The following is a 21,123-nucleotide window of genomic DNA, read 5'->3' on the forward strand; positions in this document are numbered from 1 at the left end:
ATGAGTAACTAAAGTTTGTGAAAGTATTTTAGTAGCCGTGAATTGCTTTATATACTGGAGACTGTTGTTATTACGGACAGTGCTAAATAGCAGTAGGAAGAGGAAGGTGGGTGCTGTAAAATAAGCCTCTGACAAGCCTCAGAAGTTTCAGTCTCAGGGGATTTTCCTCCAGAGGTCTCAAGTACAAGACAGAGGTCATATTTGCTGTCTCAGACGGAGTACTTGGACTGTGCCAAGTGCGCTTTAGTGCGCTGTGACCATGATCACACTCAGTTCTTACGGTGACCCATTCCACAGATGCAGAAATGGAGGCTTAGACCAGGTAGCTTGCCCAGGATCTCTTTGCCTTGAAGTGGTGGCTATGGGGTTAGAATACAGAAATGCTGGTGTTTTTTTCGCTGTACCTGGGATAGCTTAAGCCGGAAGTCAGGCCCCCCGATTCTCTGTGACTGTGATGCAGGAAGTCCTCTCAGTAGCCGTGGCTCTGGGGGGTGAAAGTCTGCCTGTGGGGAGTCAGTCCTCTCTTGCTCTCATCTCCCAGGTTGGTGACCTTATCCAGCTGGTGAAGGAGCTGTACACGGACAACCAGCACCTGAAGAAGACCATATTTGATCTCTCCTGCATGGGTTTCCCGGGTGAGGACAGGCCTGAGTCGGTAGATCAAACGGAGGTAAGAAGGAGTGTTCTTGTCCCCGTGTGCTAATTACAGAGCAGCAACCCCCCACATGTCTCAGGGCTGCATCTATTCTGGGAAGGTCTCTGTTGAAATTCCCTTTGCTGTGGACAGAGTCTGAGGGCCCTCTTAGGTCAGCAGGTCTGTCCACTGGCTTCTGCAAGTTTGGGTCGTGTCTGCGTGGACACACTCGATGTTTCGTGATGCTGTGGACTCCAAGTCCGGCCCGGGGATCTGGGCTGCAGACGCACGTCTGGATGATTCTGTGGTCTCAGGGGTCTGGAGAGTTGCCACATCACCCAGGTAACTTGGCTACTGTAGGTGCAGCCTTAATGAAGTCACTACCACTGACAAACAAATGAGTAAACACACTTTTCATTTCCTGTTTGTATTAATCCTCTGAATGCATCTTCTCACTACCCTGGCATCTGGCTTCCGGATTTGACCAGATGTATGTTGTTCCTTCCCACACATACCCAGGAACCCCTGCACACTGCTGTGTACAGAGGACCTGACAGGGAGTAAAGAGTCAGTGTCCTGTGAGCCCACAAGCCCAGCTTCCTGACTGTGGGATTTTTCTACTGGTGGCATTTGAAGGTCTGGAAGGGCCACAGAAGGTTCAATCTGGTGTCTACGCTAAAGAGTGCGTGGCTCCTGGGCTTGTGTACTCATTGAGGTGCAGGCTCATTCTCTCAGCTCGCCCCAGGGAGAGTGGAGGGAGCCTCTTCTCCCTGGTGACTCTGGCTCTCTGCTCATCTTCGTGGTGTGTTGTCCCTGATTTTCTCTGTTCTTGACTTGACCACATAGTAGAGGGCCCTGATGTCGTGACAGTGAGGAGGAGCTGGCCATTTCCTCCCTCTAGCCTCTGCCTAGCCTGACACTTCCTCAGGAAACGCCTTGCTCCGTGCCTGTGTTATGTTAGTTAGTTTCAGAAGACTGGAACTGTTCTCACCATGAAATGCACTAGAGCCTTTTGTACTTGGATCCCCCAGGATCTTCCTGGTTGGGGTTGTCTTGAACTCAGCCTGGCACACCCGGTAAATGGAGGTCTCATTGCCACACCGTTTCTGGGGAAAGATGTGTCAGCGTTAAGCTGTCTCCTGCTACCTTCAAAGTGGGAAACGCTCAAAGGTATTTATGCTGTGCCCTGGCCATCTGCTCCCTTGGAGAGAGGGAATGTTATTGATCTTAGTCTCCAGGGCTCTAGATAATTTTGAACAGCAAGAATATCTGCAGTCCATTTAGGGAGAAACAAGTCTCTTGGTTTGTTTTCTCCAAGGCAGCATTTTTAATAAGCAGCCCATTCTTCACCTGCTTCATTTGAGTCGCAAATGGCAAGTGTGTTTGTTCATTTGCCCTTTGAAAGAAATCTGTTAAATGTCCTGTTATGTCCTTTGGGTTTTTCCTCTTCCCACTCTGAGATCTTAATAGCAGCCGATTCAGATTGGAGTCATTTGTCAGATGGCACGTCAGTTTGATGTTCCCTTTGAATAGCTGTGTCCTTTGCAACACAGGTCCCTGTCTTCTCCCGGAATGGGATGCACGATGATCTTGAGCTGAGGGAGGAGAGAGTGGTGGGGTGAGGGTGGGACGGCAGCGAGGGGGGGCTGCTGTTCCCTGGGAGCGTGTGTGGCTCTCCTTCGATGAGCAGCAAGGCAGAGGCAGGTGGGAAATGCCTGCGTGGTGCGCAGCCTTTTGTGGGCAGCAGGGCTTGCGGAGCGAGGCTGGCAGCACTCCAGCACTCCGGGAGCCTACAGATCAGAAGAGGAAAAAGAGACAGCAAATATATTTTGTATTTTTAAAATTCAGTATTTTTTTCTTCCAATATTTAATTAACCCACAGCATTGACTAAAACTTGGAAAGTAAAGAAATGATCCCTAATCCTGTCACATTAAAGTACAGGTAATTAACATTCTGGAATCTTTCCTTCTCTGTGTACGTGAACGTGTGCGTGCCCACAGTACATATACAGTCCTGTTTCCTGTTTCTTTCCGGTGGCTGCTGTGTTATAACATCTTCCTCCATCTTGGGGATGCCCTGAAATTAACTAACTGCCTCACTATTGTTGGATGTGTAAATTATTCCCAGTGATTCACTATTTTAAATTACCTGATGAATGTTTTTGGACACAAATCATTTTCTGGGTTTAGGCTTCTTTTTCCTTAGACTGTGTTCCCAGATGAATAATTACTAGGTCAAAAGTACAGATACAGATAGATATAGGTATAAAATAGGCCTATAATTTATTTTCATATTACACGCCCCACCCCCACAACTTTTAATTTGACAGAGGCTGTAAAGAGTAGGATGCCCTTGATTCAGTCTGGCAGGTGTGTCTTCAAAACGGTGGCCCTGGGCTGGATTCCCTCCCGCTGGGCACACAGTGCTTATTCCCTGCATGTGGGCAGGTCGCTAAAAAACCAGCCAAGCCAACAAAAGGCCAAGAACAGGCATCCTTTTGTTTTAAAGTGCATCCAAAAAACGAAACCGCTAATAAGGTTGCCCCTATTTCCTTGTATTTATTTACTGGCTCTAGGCTGTGTGTTACAGAAAGATGTGGTTGAGAATTGACGCACAGGAGTGATTTGAGGGGACTGCAGGCAGGGTGAGCATTGCAAGCCACAGAAAGGGTTAGTCGCTGTCATTATTTACTTATATTGTCATTTTTAGGGGATGGTTAGAAAAGTAATTTTTTTTTGGCATGGAGAGGGGAAACATGGATTAAGGGGCATAATTTAATTGAACTCAGATATGTGTAGGGCTGTCATTTTGAATAAGGAATAGACCTTGTGTGACTCTAGAGCACAGAAGTGGTACTCAGAAGTAGAAAGTGCTTGTTAACATACGTTATTAGTAACAGAATAAAATCTGGTTTGTCAGAAGCAGATTGAATTTCATTGGAAGGAGGACGTTTCTAACAATTTGACTCCTAAGTTATTGTGAGTTGTACCCAATATAAAGCCCTTGGCACAGTGCCTGGCATGTAGTAGGCACTCAATATGTGAAACACAGCTATTTTAATTTTACTTTTTTAGTAAACTAGTGGCAGAGTTGGAACTACAACCCTTTTCTGACTCTGTTCAGTGTTGTTTTAGCAACACCATAGGACAGTGCTTCTAAAGTTGACTGCGTGTGTGAATTTCCTGGGGACCTTGTTAACATGAAGATTCTGGTTCAGTGAGCCTGGCACAGGGCCCAAGAGTCTGCATTTCTAACAAGCTTCTGTTGCTCTGAAGAACGCACTTGGAGTAGCAAGACCAGGGGTAATCCCGAAAACCTGTTGGTTCTAGCTCTCATTTTGAAAAAAATCTTTTTTCATTTGTTTGTTCTTTTAGCAGTGTTTTCTTGAGCACCGGGCACTGGTGTTAACACGGAACACAGACACAGTCCCTGCCCTGTGGAGTACGTGATGCAGAGAAGCAGAGCGTGGTGAGGGCCTGGAGGAGCACACATGGGCATGGAGACAGGCCCTGCCTCCTCTTCTGAGGTCAAGAGAAGTTCTTCCTGGAGGGAGAAGGGGAGCCTGCAAAAGCTCAAGAAAGAATAGTCCAGGAGGCAGGGGTAGAACCAGGCCAGTGCGGTCGTTAGGGAGCCATGTTTAGGGAGGGCGTGCCTGCTAGTGTCAGTACTCCGAGAAAACAAGGGAAAAACGGCTGGGAAGTTGTTCATGACCTGGGCAGTTTCAGCAGAGTGAGCGGGACAGAGGCCACGTGGCAGTGGACGGAGGAGCATTGCGGGTGAGGAAGTGAAGGAGGAGCCGGTGGGCACTTGGAGGTGTGTAGGCACTTCTCCAGTTGGTGGTGGTGCTGGAAGCAGAGCCCACCTGCAGTGAAGCATCGTCTCTCTGGGGTCTTGTCTTTGAAAACTGATTTAAGTCACATATGGCATGAAGGACATTTCTCTTGGTCCACCGCATTTAACTTCTTGCTCATTGCTGGGTAGCAGTGTGATTGTGGTTCTGAAAATGAAGAATAACTTGGATGCTTTTGCTACTTCAGCTTGGAATGGCACGGGTTAACAGTGCTCAGCTAGACGTCAGGGAGACCCTTCTCTGATCCACAGGGTTGGGGAGGAGGCAGCGAGGCATTGCTGCCTCCCTAGCCCCAGGAGGGTTCGAACTCTTGTACTAGAAGGTCTTGGGACCTTTCACATGCAGTTTCTGGAGAGTGCTGGCAGCAGAAGCCACTTTGCAGAAAGTGAGGATGGAGAGTTTCAGGAAGCTTGGAGAGAGGCAGGCAGCACTCAGTTGGCCAGCCAGAGGGGAAAATGTTGTTATTTTGCTTTTTTTAAGATGAGAGAGTCTTTTCCCCAGCATTTTGTTATGAAAAAATTCAAACAGAGTAAAGTGAAAAGAACTTCACAGTGGACACCCATTCTACTCACCCGCTAGATTCTACTATTAACCTTTCCCGCCAGCCATCATCCCTCCACCTTATATCTTTGATACATTTTAGTGTAAATCGCAAACATCAGTACACTTCTTCCTAAATACTTGAACATGTATATGTTTTCCTTCAGTATATGTTTATAGTTATTTTTTTCTTTTAAGTTTAAATTTACGTACGATGAAATACAGAAATCATTAAGTCTACATTTGCTGAGTTTTGCAAATGTATGTACCTGTGTAACCCAAACTTCCATCAAGATCCCTCACGTCCCTTCTAGTCACTTCCCACCCGCACGCCCCCATCCACTCTTCTCATTTTCTCCCGCCGTTAGTGTTGCCTGTATTAGACCTTCATATAAACGGAATCATAAAGAATCCCCTCTTCTGTGTAAAGCTGCCTTCACTCAGCGTGTTTTTGAGATTCATCCGTGTCATTGTGTGAATCAGTAATTTGCTCCTTTGTGTTGCTAAGTGGTATTCCGTTGTGTGGGTACATTCCAGTTTCTTTATTCATTCTGCTATTGATGTACATTTGGATTGTTTGAGGTTTTGGTTATGATGATAAAAGCTTATATGAACATTCATATACAAATCTTTATATGGACATATGTTTTCATTTCTCTTGATGAATACCTAGGAGTGGAATTCCTGGGTCATAGGGTTATTAATTTTATAAGAAATTGCCAGTACTTCATCCAAAGTAGTTTAACATTTTATACTCCTATTTGGCAACTTGATTGTCCTATTTGGCAACTTGAGAATGTTTTAATAATGAGGGAAGAAACCAGCGGAGGGAGAGAAGTTCCTCACTCATATTTAGAAACTTTTATGCCTTAGGAAATACATTTACACACGTTTAGCCTATTGAATGCTTGAGAGTAGTAAGATTTGTAGACTCGTCAGTTCTCTTTGATCCTGATTAGGATGGGTGGGTTGAATGTATTCTGATCCTGGAAAGTTTTCTGTAAAAGACTTTGTGAAGTCAGTTTGCTTTGTTTTGTTTTTCTTCTTCCAAAACAAGGGTTTCCTTTAGAAGAAAGATCAGAAAAGTTTAAGTTGGGCTGGGAAAATTATGGGGTGATCGACTAAATGTAGAAATTCATGAAATCATAGTACAGAGCTAGAACCTTAGATACGTCGAATGTACAATATGCCCAGCAGGTGGCTGGGACTCCGCTCTTGGTTTTATTTTTAACGCTGTGGTGCAGAGCTCACTACTTCATTGGTGAGATGAGGTTTGGGGCAGTTTTTGAAACAGCGTTGGCTGCCTTCTCTCTCACTTTTTATTTGGTTAATCCAGGTGTCTCATGACTAGAATTTTCCCTCTTCTAGAGAGCTGGGATCTGGCCCTGTTGAGAACACTGTACCGTCTGTTCTATAGAATGCAGACTGCAGAAGCCTTGGGACCTACACTTCTTTTTTTTTTTTTTTTTTTTTTTTTTTTTTGCTTTATTATTATTTTATTTTATTTTTTTTGGGGGTACACCAGGTTCAATCAACTGTTTTTATACACATATCCCCATATTCCCTCCCTTCCTTGACGCCCCCCCCTCGAGTCCCCCCCACCCTCCCTGCCCCAGTCCTCTAAGGCATCTTCCATCCTCGAGTTGGACTCACTTTGTTATACAACAACTTCCCACTGACTATTTTACAGTTGGTAGTATATATATGTCTGTACTACTCTCCCGCTTCTTCTCAGTTTCCCCTTCACCCCCCGCCCCCTCCCATACCTCGAGTTCTCCAGTCCATTCCCTGTATCTGCTTCCCTGTTCTTGTCACTGAGTTCATCAGTACCATTTTTAGATTCCGTATATGTGAGTTAGCATACAATATTTGTCTTTCTCTTTCTGACTTACTTCACTCTGTATGACAGATTGTAGTTCTATCCACCTCATTACATAGAGCTCCATCTCATCCCTTTTTATAGCTGAGTAATATTCCATTGTATATATATGCCACATCTTCTGTATCCATTCATTTGTTGATGGGCATTTAGGTTGCTTCCATGTCCTGGCTATTGTAAAGAGTGCTGCAATAAACATTATGGTACAAGTTTCTTTTGGGATTATGGTTTTCTTTGGGTATATGCCCAGGAGTGGGATTACTGGATCATATGGTAGTTCTATTTGTAGTTTTTTAAGGAACCTCCAAATTGTTTTCCATAGTGGCTGTACCAACTTACAGTCCCACCAACAGTGCAGGAGAGTTCCCTTTTCTCCACACCCTCTCCAACATTTGTTGTTTCCAGACTTTGTGATGATGGCCATTCTGATTGGTGTGAGGTGATACCTCATTGTGGCTTTGACTTGCATTTCTCTGATGATGAGTGATGTTGAGCATCTTTTCATGTGTTTGTTGGCCATCTGTATGTCTTCTTTGGAGAAATGTCTATTTAGGTCTTCTGCCCATTTGTGGATTGGGTTATTTGCTTTTTTGGTATGAAGCTGCATGAGCTGCTTGTATATTTTGGAGGTTAATCCTTTGTCCGTTGTTTCATATGCAATTATTTTTTCCCATTCTGAGGGTTGCCTTTTAGTCTTGTTTATGGTTTCTTTTGCTGTGCAAAAGCTTTTAAGTTTCATGAGGTCCCATTTGTTTATTCTTGATTTTATTTCCATGATTCTAGGAGGTGGGTCAAAAAGGATCTTGCTTTGATGGATGTCAAAGAGTGTTCTGCCTATGTTTTCCTCTAGGAGTTTGATAGTGTCTGGCCTTATATGTAGGTCTTTAATCCATTTGGAGTTTATTTTTGTGTATGCTGTTAGGAAGTGTTCTAATTTCATTCTTTTACATGTTGCTGTCCAATTTTCCCAGCACCACTTATTGAAGAGGCTGTCTTTTTTCCATTGTATACTCATGCCTCCTTTGTCAAAGATAAGGTGCCCATATGTGTTTGGGCTTACTTCTGAGTTCTCTGTTCTGTTCCATTGATCTTCCTTTCTATTTTTGTGCCAGTACCATACTGTCTTGATCACTATGGCCTTGTAGTATAGTTTGAAGTCAGGAAGCCTGATTCCACCAACTCCATTTTTCCTTCTCAAGATTGCTTTGGCTATTCGGGGTCTTTTGCGTTTCCATACAAATCGTAAGATTTCTTGCTCTAGTTCTGTGAAAAATGCCATTGGTAATCTGATCGGGATTGCATTAAATCTGTAAATTGCTTTGGGTAGTACAGTCATTTTCACGATGTTGATTCTTCCAATCCAGGAACATGGTATATCCCTCCATCTGTTTATGTCATCTTTGATTTCTTTCATCAATGTCTTAAAGTTTTCTGCATACAGATCTTTTGCCTCCTTAGGCAGGTTTATTCCTAGGTATTTTATTCTTTTTGTTGCAATGGTGAATGGGAGAGTTTCCTTAATTTCTCTTTCTGCTCTTCCGTTGTTAGTGTATAGGAATGCAAGAGATTTCTGTGCATTAATTTTGTATCCTGCTACTTTACTAAACTCATCAATGAGTGCTAGCAGTTTTCTGGTAGAGTCTTTAGGGTTTTCTATATATAGTATCATGTCATCTGCAAAGAGTGATAATTTTACTTCTTCTTTTCCAATTTGGATTCCTTTAATTTCTTTTTCTTCTCTGATTGCTGTGGCTAACACTTCCAAAACTATGTTGAATAACAGTGGTGAGAGTGGACACCCTTGTCTTGTTCCTGTTCTTAGAGGGAATTCTTCCAGTTTTTCTCCATTGAGAACAATGTTGGCTTTTGGTTTGTCATATATGGCTTTTATGATGTTGAGGTAATTTCCTTCTATGCCCATTTTCTGGAGAGCTTTTATCATAAATGGATGTTGAACTTTGTCAAAAGCTTTTTCTGCATCTATTGAAATGATCATATGGTTTTTATCCTTCAATTTGTTGATATGATGTATCACGTTGATTGATTTGCGTATATTGAAGAATCCTTGCATCCCAGGGATAAACCCCACTTGATCATGGTGTATGATTTTTTTAATGTGCTGTTGCAGTCTGTTAGCTAGTATTTTGTTGAGGATTTTTGCATCTATATTCATCAGTGATATTGGTCTGTAGTTTTCTTTTTTTGTGACATCTTTGCCTGGTTTTGGTATCAGGGTGATGGTAGCCTCATAGAATGAGTTTGGGAGTGCTCCGCCTTCTGCAATATTTTGGAAGAGTTTGAGAAGGATAGGTGTTAACTCTTCTCGAAATGTTTGATAGAATTCGCCTGTGAATCCATCTGGTCCTGGGCTTTTGTGTGTTGGGAGATTTTTAATCACTGCCTCAATTTCTGTACTTGTGATTGGTCTGTTCATGGTTTCTATTTCTTCCTGGTTCAGTCTTGGAAGATTGTATTTTTCTAAGAATGTATCCATTTCTTCCAGGTTATCCAATTGATTGGCATAGAGTTGCTTGTAGTAGTCTCTCATGATGTTTTGTATTTCTGAGGTGTCCGTTGTGACTTCTCCTTTTTCATTTCTAATTCTGTTGATTTGCATCTTCTCCCTTTTTTTCTTGATGAGTCTGGCTAATGGTTTATCAATTTTGTTAATCTTCTCAAAGAACCAGCTTTTAGTTTTATTTATTTTTCTTATGGTTTCTTTCCTTTCTTTTTCATTTATTTCTGCTCTGATCTTTATGATTTCTTTCCTTCTGCTCACTTTGGGGTTTCTTTGTTCTTCTTTCTCTAGTTGTTTGAGGTGTAAGGTTAGGTTGTTTATTCGATCATTTTCTTGTTTCTTCAGGTAGGACTGTATTGCTATAAACTTCCCTCTTAGAACTGCTTTTGCTGCGTCCCATAGGTTTTGGGTTGTTGTGTTTTCGTTGTCATTTGTTTCTAGATACTTTTTGATTTCCTCTTTGATTTCTGTAGTGATTCCTTGGTTGTTTAATAGTGAATTGTTTAGCCTCCATGTGTTTGTATTTTTTGCAATTTTTTTCCTGTAATTGATATCTAGTCTCATGGCGTTGTGGTCTGAGAAGATGCTTGATATGATTTCAATTTTCTTGAATTTGCTGAGGTTTGATTTGTGACCCAAGATGTGATCTATCCTGGAAAATGTTCCGTGTGCACTTGAGAAGAAAGTGTATTCTGTCGTTTTTGGATGGAATGTCCTATAAATATCAATTAAGTCGAGATGGTCTAATGTATCATTTAAAGCTTGTGTGTCTTTATTTATTTTCTGTTTGGATGATCTGTCCATTGATGTAAGTGGGGTGTTCAAGTCTCCCACTATAATTGTGTTACTGTCGATGTCCCCTTTTATAGCTGTTAGCATTTGCCTTATGTATTGAGGTGCTCCTATATTGGGGGCATAGATGTTTACCATTGTGATATGTTCTTCTTGGATGGATCCCTTGATCATTATGTAGTGCCCTTCCTTGTCTCTTTTAATAGTCTTTACTTTCAAGTCTAATTTGTCTGATATGAGTATTGCTACTCCAGCTTTCTTTGGACTTCCATTTGCATGGAATATCTTTTTCCATCCCTTCACTTTCAGTCTATATGTATCCCTTGGTCTGAAGTGGGTTTCTTGTAGGCAGCATATAGAAGGGTCTTGTTTTTGTATCCATTCAGCCAGTCTGTGTCTTTTGGTTGGAGCATTTAATCCCTTTACATTTAAAGTGATTATTGACATGTGTGTTCCAATGACCATTTTCTGAATTGTTTTGGGTTTGTATTTGTAGGTGTTTTCCTTTTCTTGTGTTTCCTACTTAGAGAAGTTCCTTTAGCACTTGTTGTAAGGCTGGTTTGGTGGTGCTGAATTCTCTTAACTTTTGCTTGTCTGGAAAGCTTTTGATTTCTCCCTCAAATCTGAATGAGATTCTTGCTGGGTAAAGTATTCTTGGCTGTAGGTTTCTCTCTTTCAGGACTTTCAGTATATCCTGCCATTCCCTTCTGGCCTGCAGAGTTTCTGTAGAAAGGTCAGCTGTTATCCTGATGGGTTTTCCCTTATATGTTGTTTGTTGCTTTTCTCTTGCTGCTTTTAATATTTTTTCTTTGTGTTTAATTGTCGTTAGTTTGATTAATATGTGTCTTGGTGTATTTCTCCTTGGGTTTATTCTGTATGGGACTCTCTGTGCTTCTTGGACTTGGTGAATTATTTCCTTTCCCATGTTGGGGAAGTTTTCCACTATAACCTCTTCAAATATTTTCACAGACCCTTTCTTGTTTTCTTCTTCTTCTGGGATGCCTATAATTCGAATGTTGGTACGTTTAAGGTTATCACTGAGGTCTCTGAGGCTGTCTTCTAGTCTTTTTATTTTTTTATCTTTTTCCTGCTCTGTGGCGTTTATTTCTTCCATTCTATCTTCCAACTCACTTATTCGTTCTTCTGCCTCAGTCATTCTGCTGGTTAGAGCATCTAGAGTATTTTTAATTTCAGTTATTTTGTTATCCATTGCTGTTTGTTTTTCTGAGTTCTTATGAACTGTTTCTTGTACTTTCTCTAATTTGTTATCGAGATTTTGTATCATTTTTACTATCATTACTCTAAATTCTTTTTCAGGCATTTTTCCTATTTCCTCCTCATTTATTTGGTCTTGTGGGGTTTTTTCCTGCTCCTTTGCCTGCATGGTGTTTCTTTGTTTCCTCATGGTTGTCCAAGCTTTTGGGGTTGCTTGTCCTGGTGATAGAGGTGTTTATAGAAGACTGTCCAAGCCTCAGACTAATGTCCAAGTATTGGATTAGACGAATATTCAGTCTAGGAAACACATACATGTATAAGACACACAATTATTGAATCCGTTAGGACATAAGGCTCTAGAAAGACCTGACAGAACCCCAGTGTGCTATCAGATATTCAGAGAGAAACCCAGCAGAAATTGACAACTGAAACAGAACAAATCAGAGACAAAAGCAAAAGCAAACAAACAACAAATAACACCCTACACATACAAACATCAATCCAGGGAGATTTTGTAAGCTAGGATCAAATATAGAAATGAGCTGGAGTACCACCAGAGAGAATGGAGATTCTCAGAATGTAATTAGGCAACTGTACTAAGAACTAAGATAAAGACAAAAGCCTAATATTAATACCAAGGCAGTGCATCATCTGGAGAATAGAGCAAGGAGTCTGAGCAGACCGATAGTGTTGCTTATAAGTATGTTAAGATAAAATACACTTAAAATGGCTGGAAGAAAGGGGAACAAAAGAGCGTAATGTGGTTGGAAATATGCAAAGAAAAAGAAAGGAATAGAAGTGTATAAAAGAAAGGGATGAAAGGAAAGTATGAAAGATATTTTGTCCGTACTACCAAAAACTTAGCTAGATATAGAAGTATTTTAAAAGGCAAAAAAAAAAAAAAAAAAAAAAAAAAAAAAGAGTAAAAAATATCCTTATAAAATTATGTTGTAAAACTTGTAGATCCCTTAGGGCTAAGATCGTATTTAATAAATCAAAAAAAAAAAAAAAAAGAGAGAAAGAAAAAAAAAAAAAAAAAAATCCAGAACTGATCCCCGAATGGACCAGTTCAATAGGTATTGATACTACTATTTCTGTTTCCTTAGTGTCTCAGCTGTAAGTGTCCTTTTCCTTGCCTTGGGTTTTTTTTTTTTTGCGTTATTCTGTGACCAGCAGAGGTTCCTTTATTGTTCGTCTGTAAGCCTCGGTGTGTGGGGAGGGAGAGGGTGCAATAGTGGCTCCTTCTCCTGGGAGGGAGTGAGCAGTGGCGCACTGTTGCTTCAGTCAGGCTTGGAGGTGCCTGTTGCAGAGGGCGCTGGTGGCTCAGGCGTACACAGAAAGTCTTAGAGTTGGGCCTCTCTCGGGGTTTTTTCTTTTTGATGCTGGTTTTTTTTTTTTTTTTTTTCTCTCGGCAGCCTCCCTGCTGCTGGCGTTGCAAGGAGTTTTAATCTAGCCCCGCCCGAGCGCCTGAGGGTGCTTGTTATCCCTGAGCGCCTTATGTGGCCCCGCGAGGGCGTCTCTCCGCTGCCTGTTGCAGAGGCACAGAAAGAGAGAGAGAGGCTATGCGCGCGGCTCCTCCCCCCCGCCCGTGAGCCTGCAGCCTCCAGCCGCCATCATGGCCGGGCAGCTCTCAGGGATCGGCACTCCTCTCCGCGGACCTCCTCCCTCCTGTCCTCTCGGTCCGTCACCCTACCGGCAACAATGTTTCTCCCCCTGAACCAGCTCTCCGGTTCCCACGCTCCCGCTCCTGGACCCTCCGTTCAGCCGCGGATCGATGTCTCGGTCCGGGAACGCTGAGCTGCGCTGCGGACCCTCCGTATGTTTCTCACTCCCTCCCGTCTGCCACAGCTCCGCCGCTTCACCCTCTTTGAGCCCTCGTAGATGCCTCCCTACCGGCTATGTCAGGTTCTCCGCAGCCCTTTCCGGTGTCCGAGGCCGTCTGCTGGTGTTCAGCTGGTTCTCTGTGGGAATGACTGTGTCCTTCCGTGCATTCCCAATGCATCTGTGGAGAGGGATGCACTCCACGTCTCTCTACTTCGCCGCCATCTTTTTCTCTCTGGACCTACACTTCTTTAGAGCACTAGGGATTTATGCAGTCTTTATAAATAACTGTCCTTCATTTTCAAAAGCATAAAGTTATTGTCAGGCAAGCTTAATCCTCTGCTCATTAGCAGTGAGGACTTTTTTGTCAGCAAAATAGACAGTGTGGCTGAGACTGTCCATCGCAGATGTGTGACAGTCCAGAAAGACGTTTATCCCCTGTGCTAAAGAGGAGAAGGGATGCATAAATTGGGCACACCATAAATTTCATTTACTGCTTTCTTGCTATTTGATATTTTCAATTCCATCAATAGCTGTTTTCCAAAATCTTGTTACTTTTATGTAATCTGAACGTGACTTCAGCCATGGCAGGGATGGGAGCGGCACAACGGACAGCACATTCAAATTCCAGCAACTCAGGAAGGCTGTGCGAGGGCAGGGGGACGTGGCTTCACTTACTTCTCAGGGAATTTGTCCTTAAATTATGCCTGATCCCAGGCAGCTGTGTGTGGTTTGCTGGCACTAGCGACTCTGACTTTGGCTAATTTTTATTTCCTGGCTTTGGCATTTGTCTCTGCCCCTTTTTTTGGTTTGTTTTTTGTTCTGCATCTTTTAAAAAAGACATCACTGACTTATTCATACATATTCATGCTGCACACATTTTTGGGTTGCATTTTCACACCATTCCATGCTCCATGTAGCTTCTGGCTAGCAAGGAGGACGAGGACTCAACCAGAATTGGAGAGGATGACGAGAATCATTTGCTGAGTGACGAGTGTCTGGAACGGAGTAACAAGGTAGGAACATCTGCCCTCTCTGCGCCCAAGCCCGGCTCCAGTCGGAAAGGAGTCTGACAGGTTTTCTGTTCCTTCCGCCTGTGTGGAGTGCCTGCTGTGTGCCAGTGGGGAGCAGGGAGGAGGTCTCTTCCTTTTTAGAAGTTACAGATGGGGTGGTAGAGCCAGTCATGAAACAGGAGAACAAACGTATAGATGCAGATATAAACGAGGCTGTTCAAGGAGAGTAGTAGGCATTGGATACTGGACCTGGGCAGCTGTTTCTTAGCTCTGACCCAGCCCATTCATCTTATGCATTGGAAATTGAGGGCTGAGAGCGGAGATGGCTTATCTGGGGCTCAGAGTCAGCGACAGAGTTGGGACCAGAGCCCTATTCTCTGGACTGCTGTGGACTCCCAGGTCATTCGCTTGTAGTGTAAGGAGCCACTGAGGGAACCAGACTTTCCTCCTCTGGGTCCGTCTGCAATCTCCTGATCTGACACCCAGCTTAGTGTCATCTGGGCGTTGTTGAGAATATCACTCCAGACACACTGATACTGAACATCTGGAGCAAATATTCTCCAAGGTTGAAAGAACCGTAAAGACCGGGATGTGCTAAGAGATAGGAGGCTGCAGGTCGGGTATTTGTGGGCTCCGAGGTGTTCAGGCTTGTGGTGTCATGAATGAGGGATCATTCTCATGAGAGTTCTGGAGAGTGAAGCAGTTGAAAGTAGGGGCTCTGGAATCAGATCTGATTTTGGGTCTTGGTCACCATCTCTGTGACCATGGTTAACCCTTGCTGAACCCCTAAGCCCATCAATGAGTTTCCCCATCAATGAAGATAATAATACCACCTCCTTGTTAGAATTGTTGTGATATTTAAATAGAAGGTATGTACTAAGTGCTCAGTAAATGGTAGCTATTGTTCTTTTTATTATTGTATTCTAGACTTTTCCTTCTGTGGAGGTTGCTTATTTAGATGGATTTAATAACTAGAGTGGTGGCAAACAAGACCCTATAAATAACAGCTCATTTGTGTGGGTCTTGTCTTCCATTTAAAAATCTTCATCATTTTACACATGTGGAGAGAGGGGTATGGTGGCCAGTGTGTATATCACCAGCAGTAATGAAGTCAAGGGGAGTTATTTATAGGCTGGTAGCAGAAATTTACAACTTCAGAAAAGGGGAGAAAGAATGCTAATTGCAGCACCTCAAGACATGCCCAGCACAGGCTTTAACTAGATGTTGCCTTGGTACCACTCCTCTGGGACCCTCGGTGACCCAAGAAGGTAGATCTGTAAATAACACATCTCCATGGGAATTAGGAACTCTCCACCATCATAATGAGACAAATCAAAGTCACGGTAATTAGGATGTGTCTGTAAAGAGGCTGGCTTTCTGATATATAATGAGGAGGATACATTGCAAGAACATATAATAAATGTCCAAAGCATTGTTAACGGTAATTAACAATGTTCCAGACCCTTCTTAGAATTTACAGGAAGTAGGCTGTGGGGTGGGAGAGCACAGCTGTACTGGGTAAGACACTGTGCCATGAACCTAAGGGGGCCAGCCATCTCATTTGTTCTCATAACCACCTTGGGAGGTGGCATTGCTGTGCCCATTGATAGATGAGGAACCTGAGGGTGAGGAGAAGTGACATAAACGTCTCCACGCGTCAAGTGAGCGTGTGTGGACTGCGTGCCTGCAGGCCCTCCCCCCGCCCCATTTTCTCTCGGGTTACTTGCACTCACCCATCACTGTCTGTCTGTATCCTTTCTCTCTCCTCCACCTAACCCCCTCCCCCTCCTCGGTAGTCCGTTACCTGACCAAATACTTTTATTTGCAGATTATGGATGACAGTTCCAAAGGGGGCTGCAAAAATGGATATTTAAGGCACACAGATTCCAATATTTTAGATGCTGACGAAGCCCACACATCCAGCTGCCCCGGAGACCAGCGTCTGGAAGAAGGCGAGCTTGTGAGCTTGCTTGCCCCGCTCTTCAGCGAGAAGGCCATATGGTTACTGGAATCCAGGTAGACATGGGGCCCAGGCTCTGCGTTGTCTCTAGTTTGAAGGGAGAACGGACTCATTTTGCTAAATGGATTTAGCTGGTGGTGCTGTGTAATTTACCTGGGAGAGCTCCCGAAATGGCTCGGAAGGAATCTTGCCAGTCATGCAATTAAGTAATTAGGCTGCGTGCTCGTGGCTGCGAGGGGACCGCGTTCTGCAAAGCCGTGTGCAAGCCCAGCATAAAGAGGAGAGAGAACGCTTCCTTCAGAATTGTTCCTGGGAGCCCCGGGACGGGCTGCCTGGCTGTCGGCGCGAGCAGTTAGCCCTCCTGAAATCCCTTCCAGTTCCTACAACAGCTTAAAAAGTGCTATTGTAGTTGTGACTCTGCTGTTTTATGTTGAGCTTGAACCACAATTCCCTTCTCATTATATCTGCTGGGAGTCATTGCTTTGTGAGGAAACACTACAGGGTGTTTTTCTTAAAACAAAAAAGAAATATTCAGTACATTTGTATTTTTAAAATTAGCCCTTTAGGAGCCAATTTCCCTTCTTTCCCATTCTTTCCACTTCACCGTGGCAGCTGCTCAGAGCTTTGGAGCCAGAGGGAGCCTTGCCTTCCTCTCTCGGTGCCTCCGTTTCTCTGACCACTTCTGGGGTTGCTGTTAGGAGTGGAAAAAAATGCGTTTCAAGGAGAATGGCTGGCAAGGGGACGTGTTCAGTGAAGGCTTTCATTCTCCAACACAGATGAGAAATGGAGCTGTTACCACCGCCCAGCGCTGCTGGCGGGAGCCTAGGAGTTCTCATGTCCTTGGTGGGCTCAGCCTCGTAGACGTTTCTTCAGCTGAAAAAGGATGGGGGTGTTCTGGGAGCTCAGAGAGACTACCCTCTCCAGCCCCTGACATCTGCTTAACATTTTCTAGCATGAGTCCTCTCGGGGGATGTGCCCAGCGGCTATTCTGGTGTATTATCACAGGGAGTTAGGTCACCGTAAATGACACCTGAGAAACGGAGGATTTCCTCAGCATCAGGGGTTTCTGTGTTAAGAGTTAAAAGATGTACCTGGCTCTCTCTGAGGACCACTTGGAATGTGCTTGGGAGATGTGACCTGGGGAAAGTACAACGGGCTTTGATGGGAGTGCAGGGAATTGGGGTCCACGTGCTGCCTCCTGGCAGGTAGGAGCTTTTCAGCGCCAAATCATTGGCCTGTAAGCACGTGGGCTCAGAGCTTCCAGTCTTTTAGCGGAAGCCTGAAATTTGTATTTTCAATTCTACTGATTTTTGAAAATTTACACATCATTACATTTATTTTTTTATTTTTTACAATAAACTGCATATATTTAGAGTGTACAATTTGGTATCCCAATCTCCCAATTCATCCCCCCCCAGCCCTCCCCTCTTTCCCCACTTGGTGTCCATATGTTTGTTCTCTACATCTGTGTCTTTATTTCTGCCTTGCAAACCGGTTGATTTGTACCATTTTTCTATAGTCCACATATATTACACATCATTGCATTTTAAAGAAAGTGTTTTATGGGCCGACACTGCAGGCAAGCTTGGAACATCAGCCATTCAGTTACCTGTTCCCTTGTAGGTGTTCGTTCCATCGTCTTCTAGGCCGTTTTGGGCCAGTTCTAGTGTTAGAAAGCTTTCTTATGCTGGCCCGGATCTGCTGCCCTGAGCCTGCTCTCTGTGAAGCTACCTTTCACGGTCCGCCAGTGAGCCCAGGACGGCGGAGTCACGGCTCCCAGGGCCCTTCTGCAGGCCCGACTGTGGTCTTTTAAAAAGACTGCTTGGGTAACTAGGATTCCAGTTGGTCAGGGAAACACCAATTTTCTGCCTAGAAAATCCCTCCAGGAGGTTGGTGTTTTGGTGCCCCAAAAAAGCAGAGTGTTGGGGTTAGACAATCCTGCGCTCTGGTCCAGCTGTACCATTTAGACCTTGTGACTTGTCTGTCCATCGTGGTTTCCTCACCTGTAAAGTGGGGGGTGATGATACTTTTCTACCCTGTAGGGATCTTGTGAGGATTAAATGAAATAATGTGTATAAGTATAGATCCAGGTTGGTATTAAGTGGGGCTTTGGCGATACTACTGCTTGAAATGTGCCCTGCCAATTACTCTACCCTTTCCCATTAGCCTCAGGTAAGATTCATACCATGTGTAAGATACATCGGCCAGCCCGTGACTCAAGCTTCTGTGTTCATTGCCGAGCCCGTGTCACACCCTGGTGTGGAGCTTGATGGGCTTAGGCCCAAGACGTAGGCCTCTGAGCTCTTCCACCCTCTAGCCATCCCCCCTGGGGCCTAACGGGCTAGCAGAGGAGCTGGGCCCCAGGAGTAGATCTGATTCAACTTACCCGTCCACCGGGATGCAGTAAGGAAGCAGCTTAGCCTCATTAGCTGTCTTGCATTTGACGTAACCGAGCACTCATTCACTGGGGGTAGAGTGAAGGGTCAGCTTGTGGAGGACGGGCTGGCCGGCCCTGCTCTCCGTGGTCTTCCCCGTGTGTGTGGTTCCCAGCCCTCTCTTCATGTGCTTCCAGTTTGTTTGCCCCATTTCCTGGAGGACATGGTTTAGGATTTATCACCTACGTGTTTTGGTCTTTGTAGCTAAACTTAGGTGTGACATTTGAAAAGGCTAGAAGGGGAGCCCTTGGGGATTATTATTATTTTTTTAAAAGGCTAGTACAGTCTTGAGCTGTACCTAGTGGAAGTAGAGAAGCTAACTGTCCTAGAAAACCTAGGGCTGATCTTCTGGGCATGCTGGAGAGACAGGTAAGGGACCACCAGAGCATGGAGCTGGTGAGGGGTCTGAAGAAGTTAGCAGAGAAACAGCCAGGGAGACTTGGGTGTGTAGGCTGTAGTGGGAAGGATGCGGCAAGTGCTTGCAGGCAGATCCTGTGTTATAGAGGGACTGGAGCAGTGGGCTTCTAGACGGAAACCCAGGACCTCCTTGATCCGCTTTCCTTCACCTCCCAAACCCAAGTCCTGACCCTTTACCTGCTAAAAGCACTTCTCCCATCCCTGTCGCCTCCTCTGCCTTCCTTGCTTCCGTCACGTTTCTCTGGCATCTCTGCAGTGGCCTCCTAACTAGTCCCCTGCAGCCATTCTTCCCCCTTCCAGTCTGTTTTCCACACCACTTCCAGAGCAGTTACTTAAAATGCAGTCTACTTAAGACCCCTCGGATACGCTCCACTTTTCTTGGAGAGTGAATCCTTAGCCCGGCCTGCCAGGCCTGGTGTGATCTGGAGACCCCCTCCTTCAGCTCTGTTCACAGCGTCCCTGCCCTGCTTCCTGTGCTCTGGCCACACGGCCCTTCCACTCCCTGGAGCGAGCCCCCGTCTTCTCGTTTCAGAGCCTGGGCACGTGCTGGTCCCTCCGGATGGGCACCCCCAGTTGCCTCCTCCGTGTTCCCCTCCCCCGAGCAGGGCGGGTCATGATCCAGGGAGGGAAGAAGAGAAGCTGCCGGGCAGTGCTGAGCGCTCATTGTGAAATAAGTGATGATAAATGCAAAGTAGGACCTGTCCTGTGAACACATGTAGCATGAGTAGCTGACCAAGCCCAGGTCAGAAGGAAGGGTTGGATGTGACAGGTGAGGGGTTACCTAGGCCTCCTTATCTCCATCCAAGTGCTTTCCTACCCTTCGCTTCACTTATCAAGGCCAACGCCAGTTTCCTAGTTGTGAAATCCAGTGGCCAGTGTCTGCTTTCCCGCAGCAGTGGCCACGCTCCCCAGCCTTGTGTTCACACCCCTCGCTGTGTCTTCCTTCTCCCTCGCTGGCCGCTCCTCTCCAGCCTCCTTGGCTGGCTCCTCTTCTCTGCCAGATGCTGGACGCTGGATGTTGGAGTGCGCTGGAGCTCTGTTCCAGCTCTCCTTTCCCCTGTGTATCTCCGCTCATGGCTGCAGAGTATGCTCTGTGACTTCCAGATTCATACCCGCGGCCCAGACACCCCTCCTGGTCACACGGTCAGCTGCCTGCTTGCTGTCTCCACCCGCGTGTCCAGTAGGCGCGTTTCAACTCTAATCGGTTTAAAACCCAAACCCCTGTTCTAACGTGCTCCTCTGCTGTTCTTCCACGAGTCACTTTATAGCACTGCTGTGGCCGCAGGTCTAGTTTCCACAGTCCTCATAACTGTCTGCATGTCCTGGAAAATGTATCTTTAACCCACCTACTCACATCTCTGCTGCTGCCCTCTTAGTCCAAACTTAGTCTGCACAGCCACATCTTGTGCCCAGACTCCAACAGCTCAGCCTTGAACTTGTCTCCCTGCTTCCGGCTTTGCTCCCCTACAGCCATTCTCCACAGAGCAGCCAGAGCCAGCCTTCAAAAACTTAGATGAGACTCTGTTTCTTCTGTGCTTAAAACCTTCCAGTGGATTTCTGTTGCCCTTAGAGTAAGATCAGAGCTCCTTGGCCTGGCCTCTGCCCGTTTCTGTGTCTTTATCAGCTACGTTTCTTGTTCACACTGACCTTTCTGTTCCTCAGTCATCCAAGTGTGTTCTCACCTCAGGACCTTTGCAGTAGCTGTTCCCTCTGCCTGCAGTGCTCTTTTCCTGGGATGTGGTGGTGTCTCAGCTCTGTAGAGAGGCCTTTCCTGACCACTCTGTCCAACAAGAATCCCTGCTTCTACGCTTCGTCTCAGGACGGACGCCCTCCCTCACTCCTTCTCGTCCCTCCTTCCTTGTCCTTCTCCTTGCCTTATGTTGCCTTATTTAGTTATCAGTGTCTATAGACACTGAGCGTCTCTCTCCTTAATGAAACGCCAGCACCATGGTTCTTCTTCACCATGCATTTCCACTGCCTTACGTGACGAATGGGAGGGGCTCAGTGAATATTTGAATGACTGTGCAGACAATTAGAAGCTCAGCATC

General features: G+C 45.0%; 1 protein-coding gene across 17 annotated transcripts in view; it reads left to right on the forward strand.

Annotated features, from left to right (window-relative positions):
* CDK5RAP2 (CDK5 regulatory subunit associated protein 2) overlaps nucleotides 1-21,123 on the forward strand; it is a 191,269-nt gene that overhangs the window by 111,036 nt on the left and 59,110 nt on the right. For all 17 annotated transcript variants that reach the window (XM_057721670.1, XM_057721678.1, XM_057721675.1 and 14 more), the window contains 3 exons: nucleotides 542-670; nucleotides 14,171-14,266; nucleotides 16,092-16,279. In XM_057721670.1, coding sequence (XP_057577653.1) covers nucleotides 542-670; nucleotides 14,171-14,266; nucleotides 16,092-16,279 — 413 coding nt within the window. The remainder of the gene's footprint in view (nucleotides 1-541; nucleotides 671-14,170; nucleotides 14,267-16,091; nucleotides 16,280-21,123) is intronic.

Source organism: Hippopotamus amphibius, chromosome 2 (assembly GCF_030028045.1).
Source record: "Hippopotamus amphibius kiboko isolate mHipAmp2 chromosome 2, mHipAmp2.hap2, whole genome shotgun sequence".
In the NCBI taxonomy this organism is placed as follows: domain Eukaryota; kingdom Metazoa; phylum Chordata; class Mammalia; order Artiodactyla; family Hippopotamidae; genus Hippopotamus; species Hippopotamus amphibius.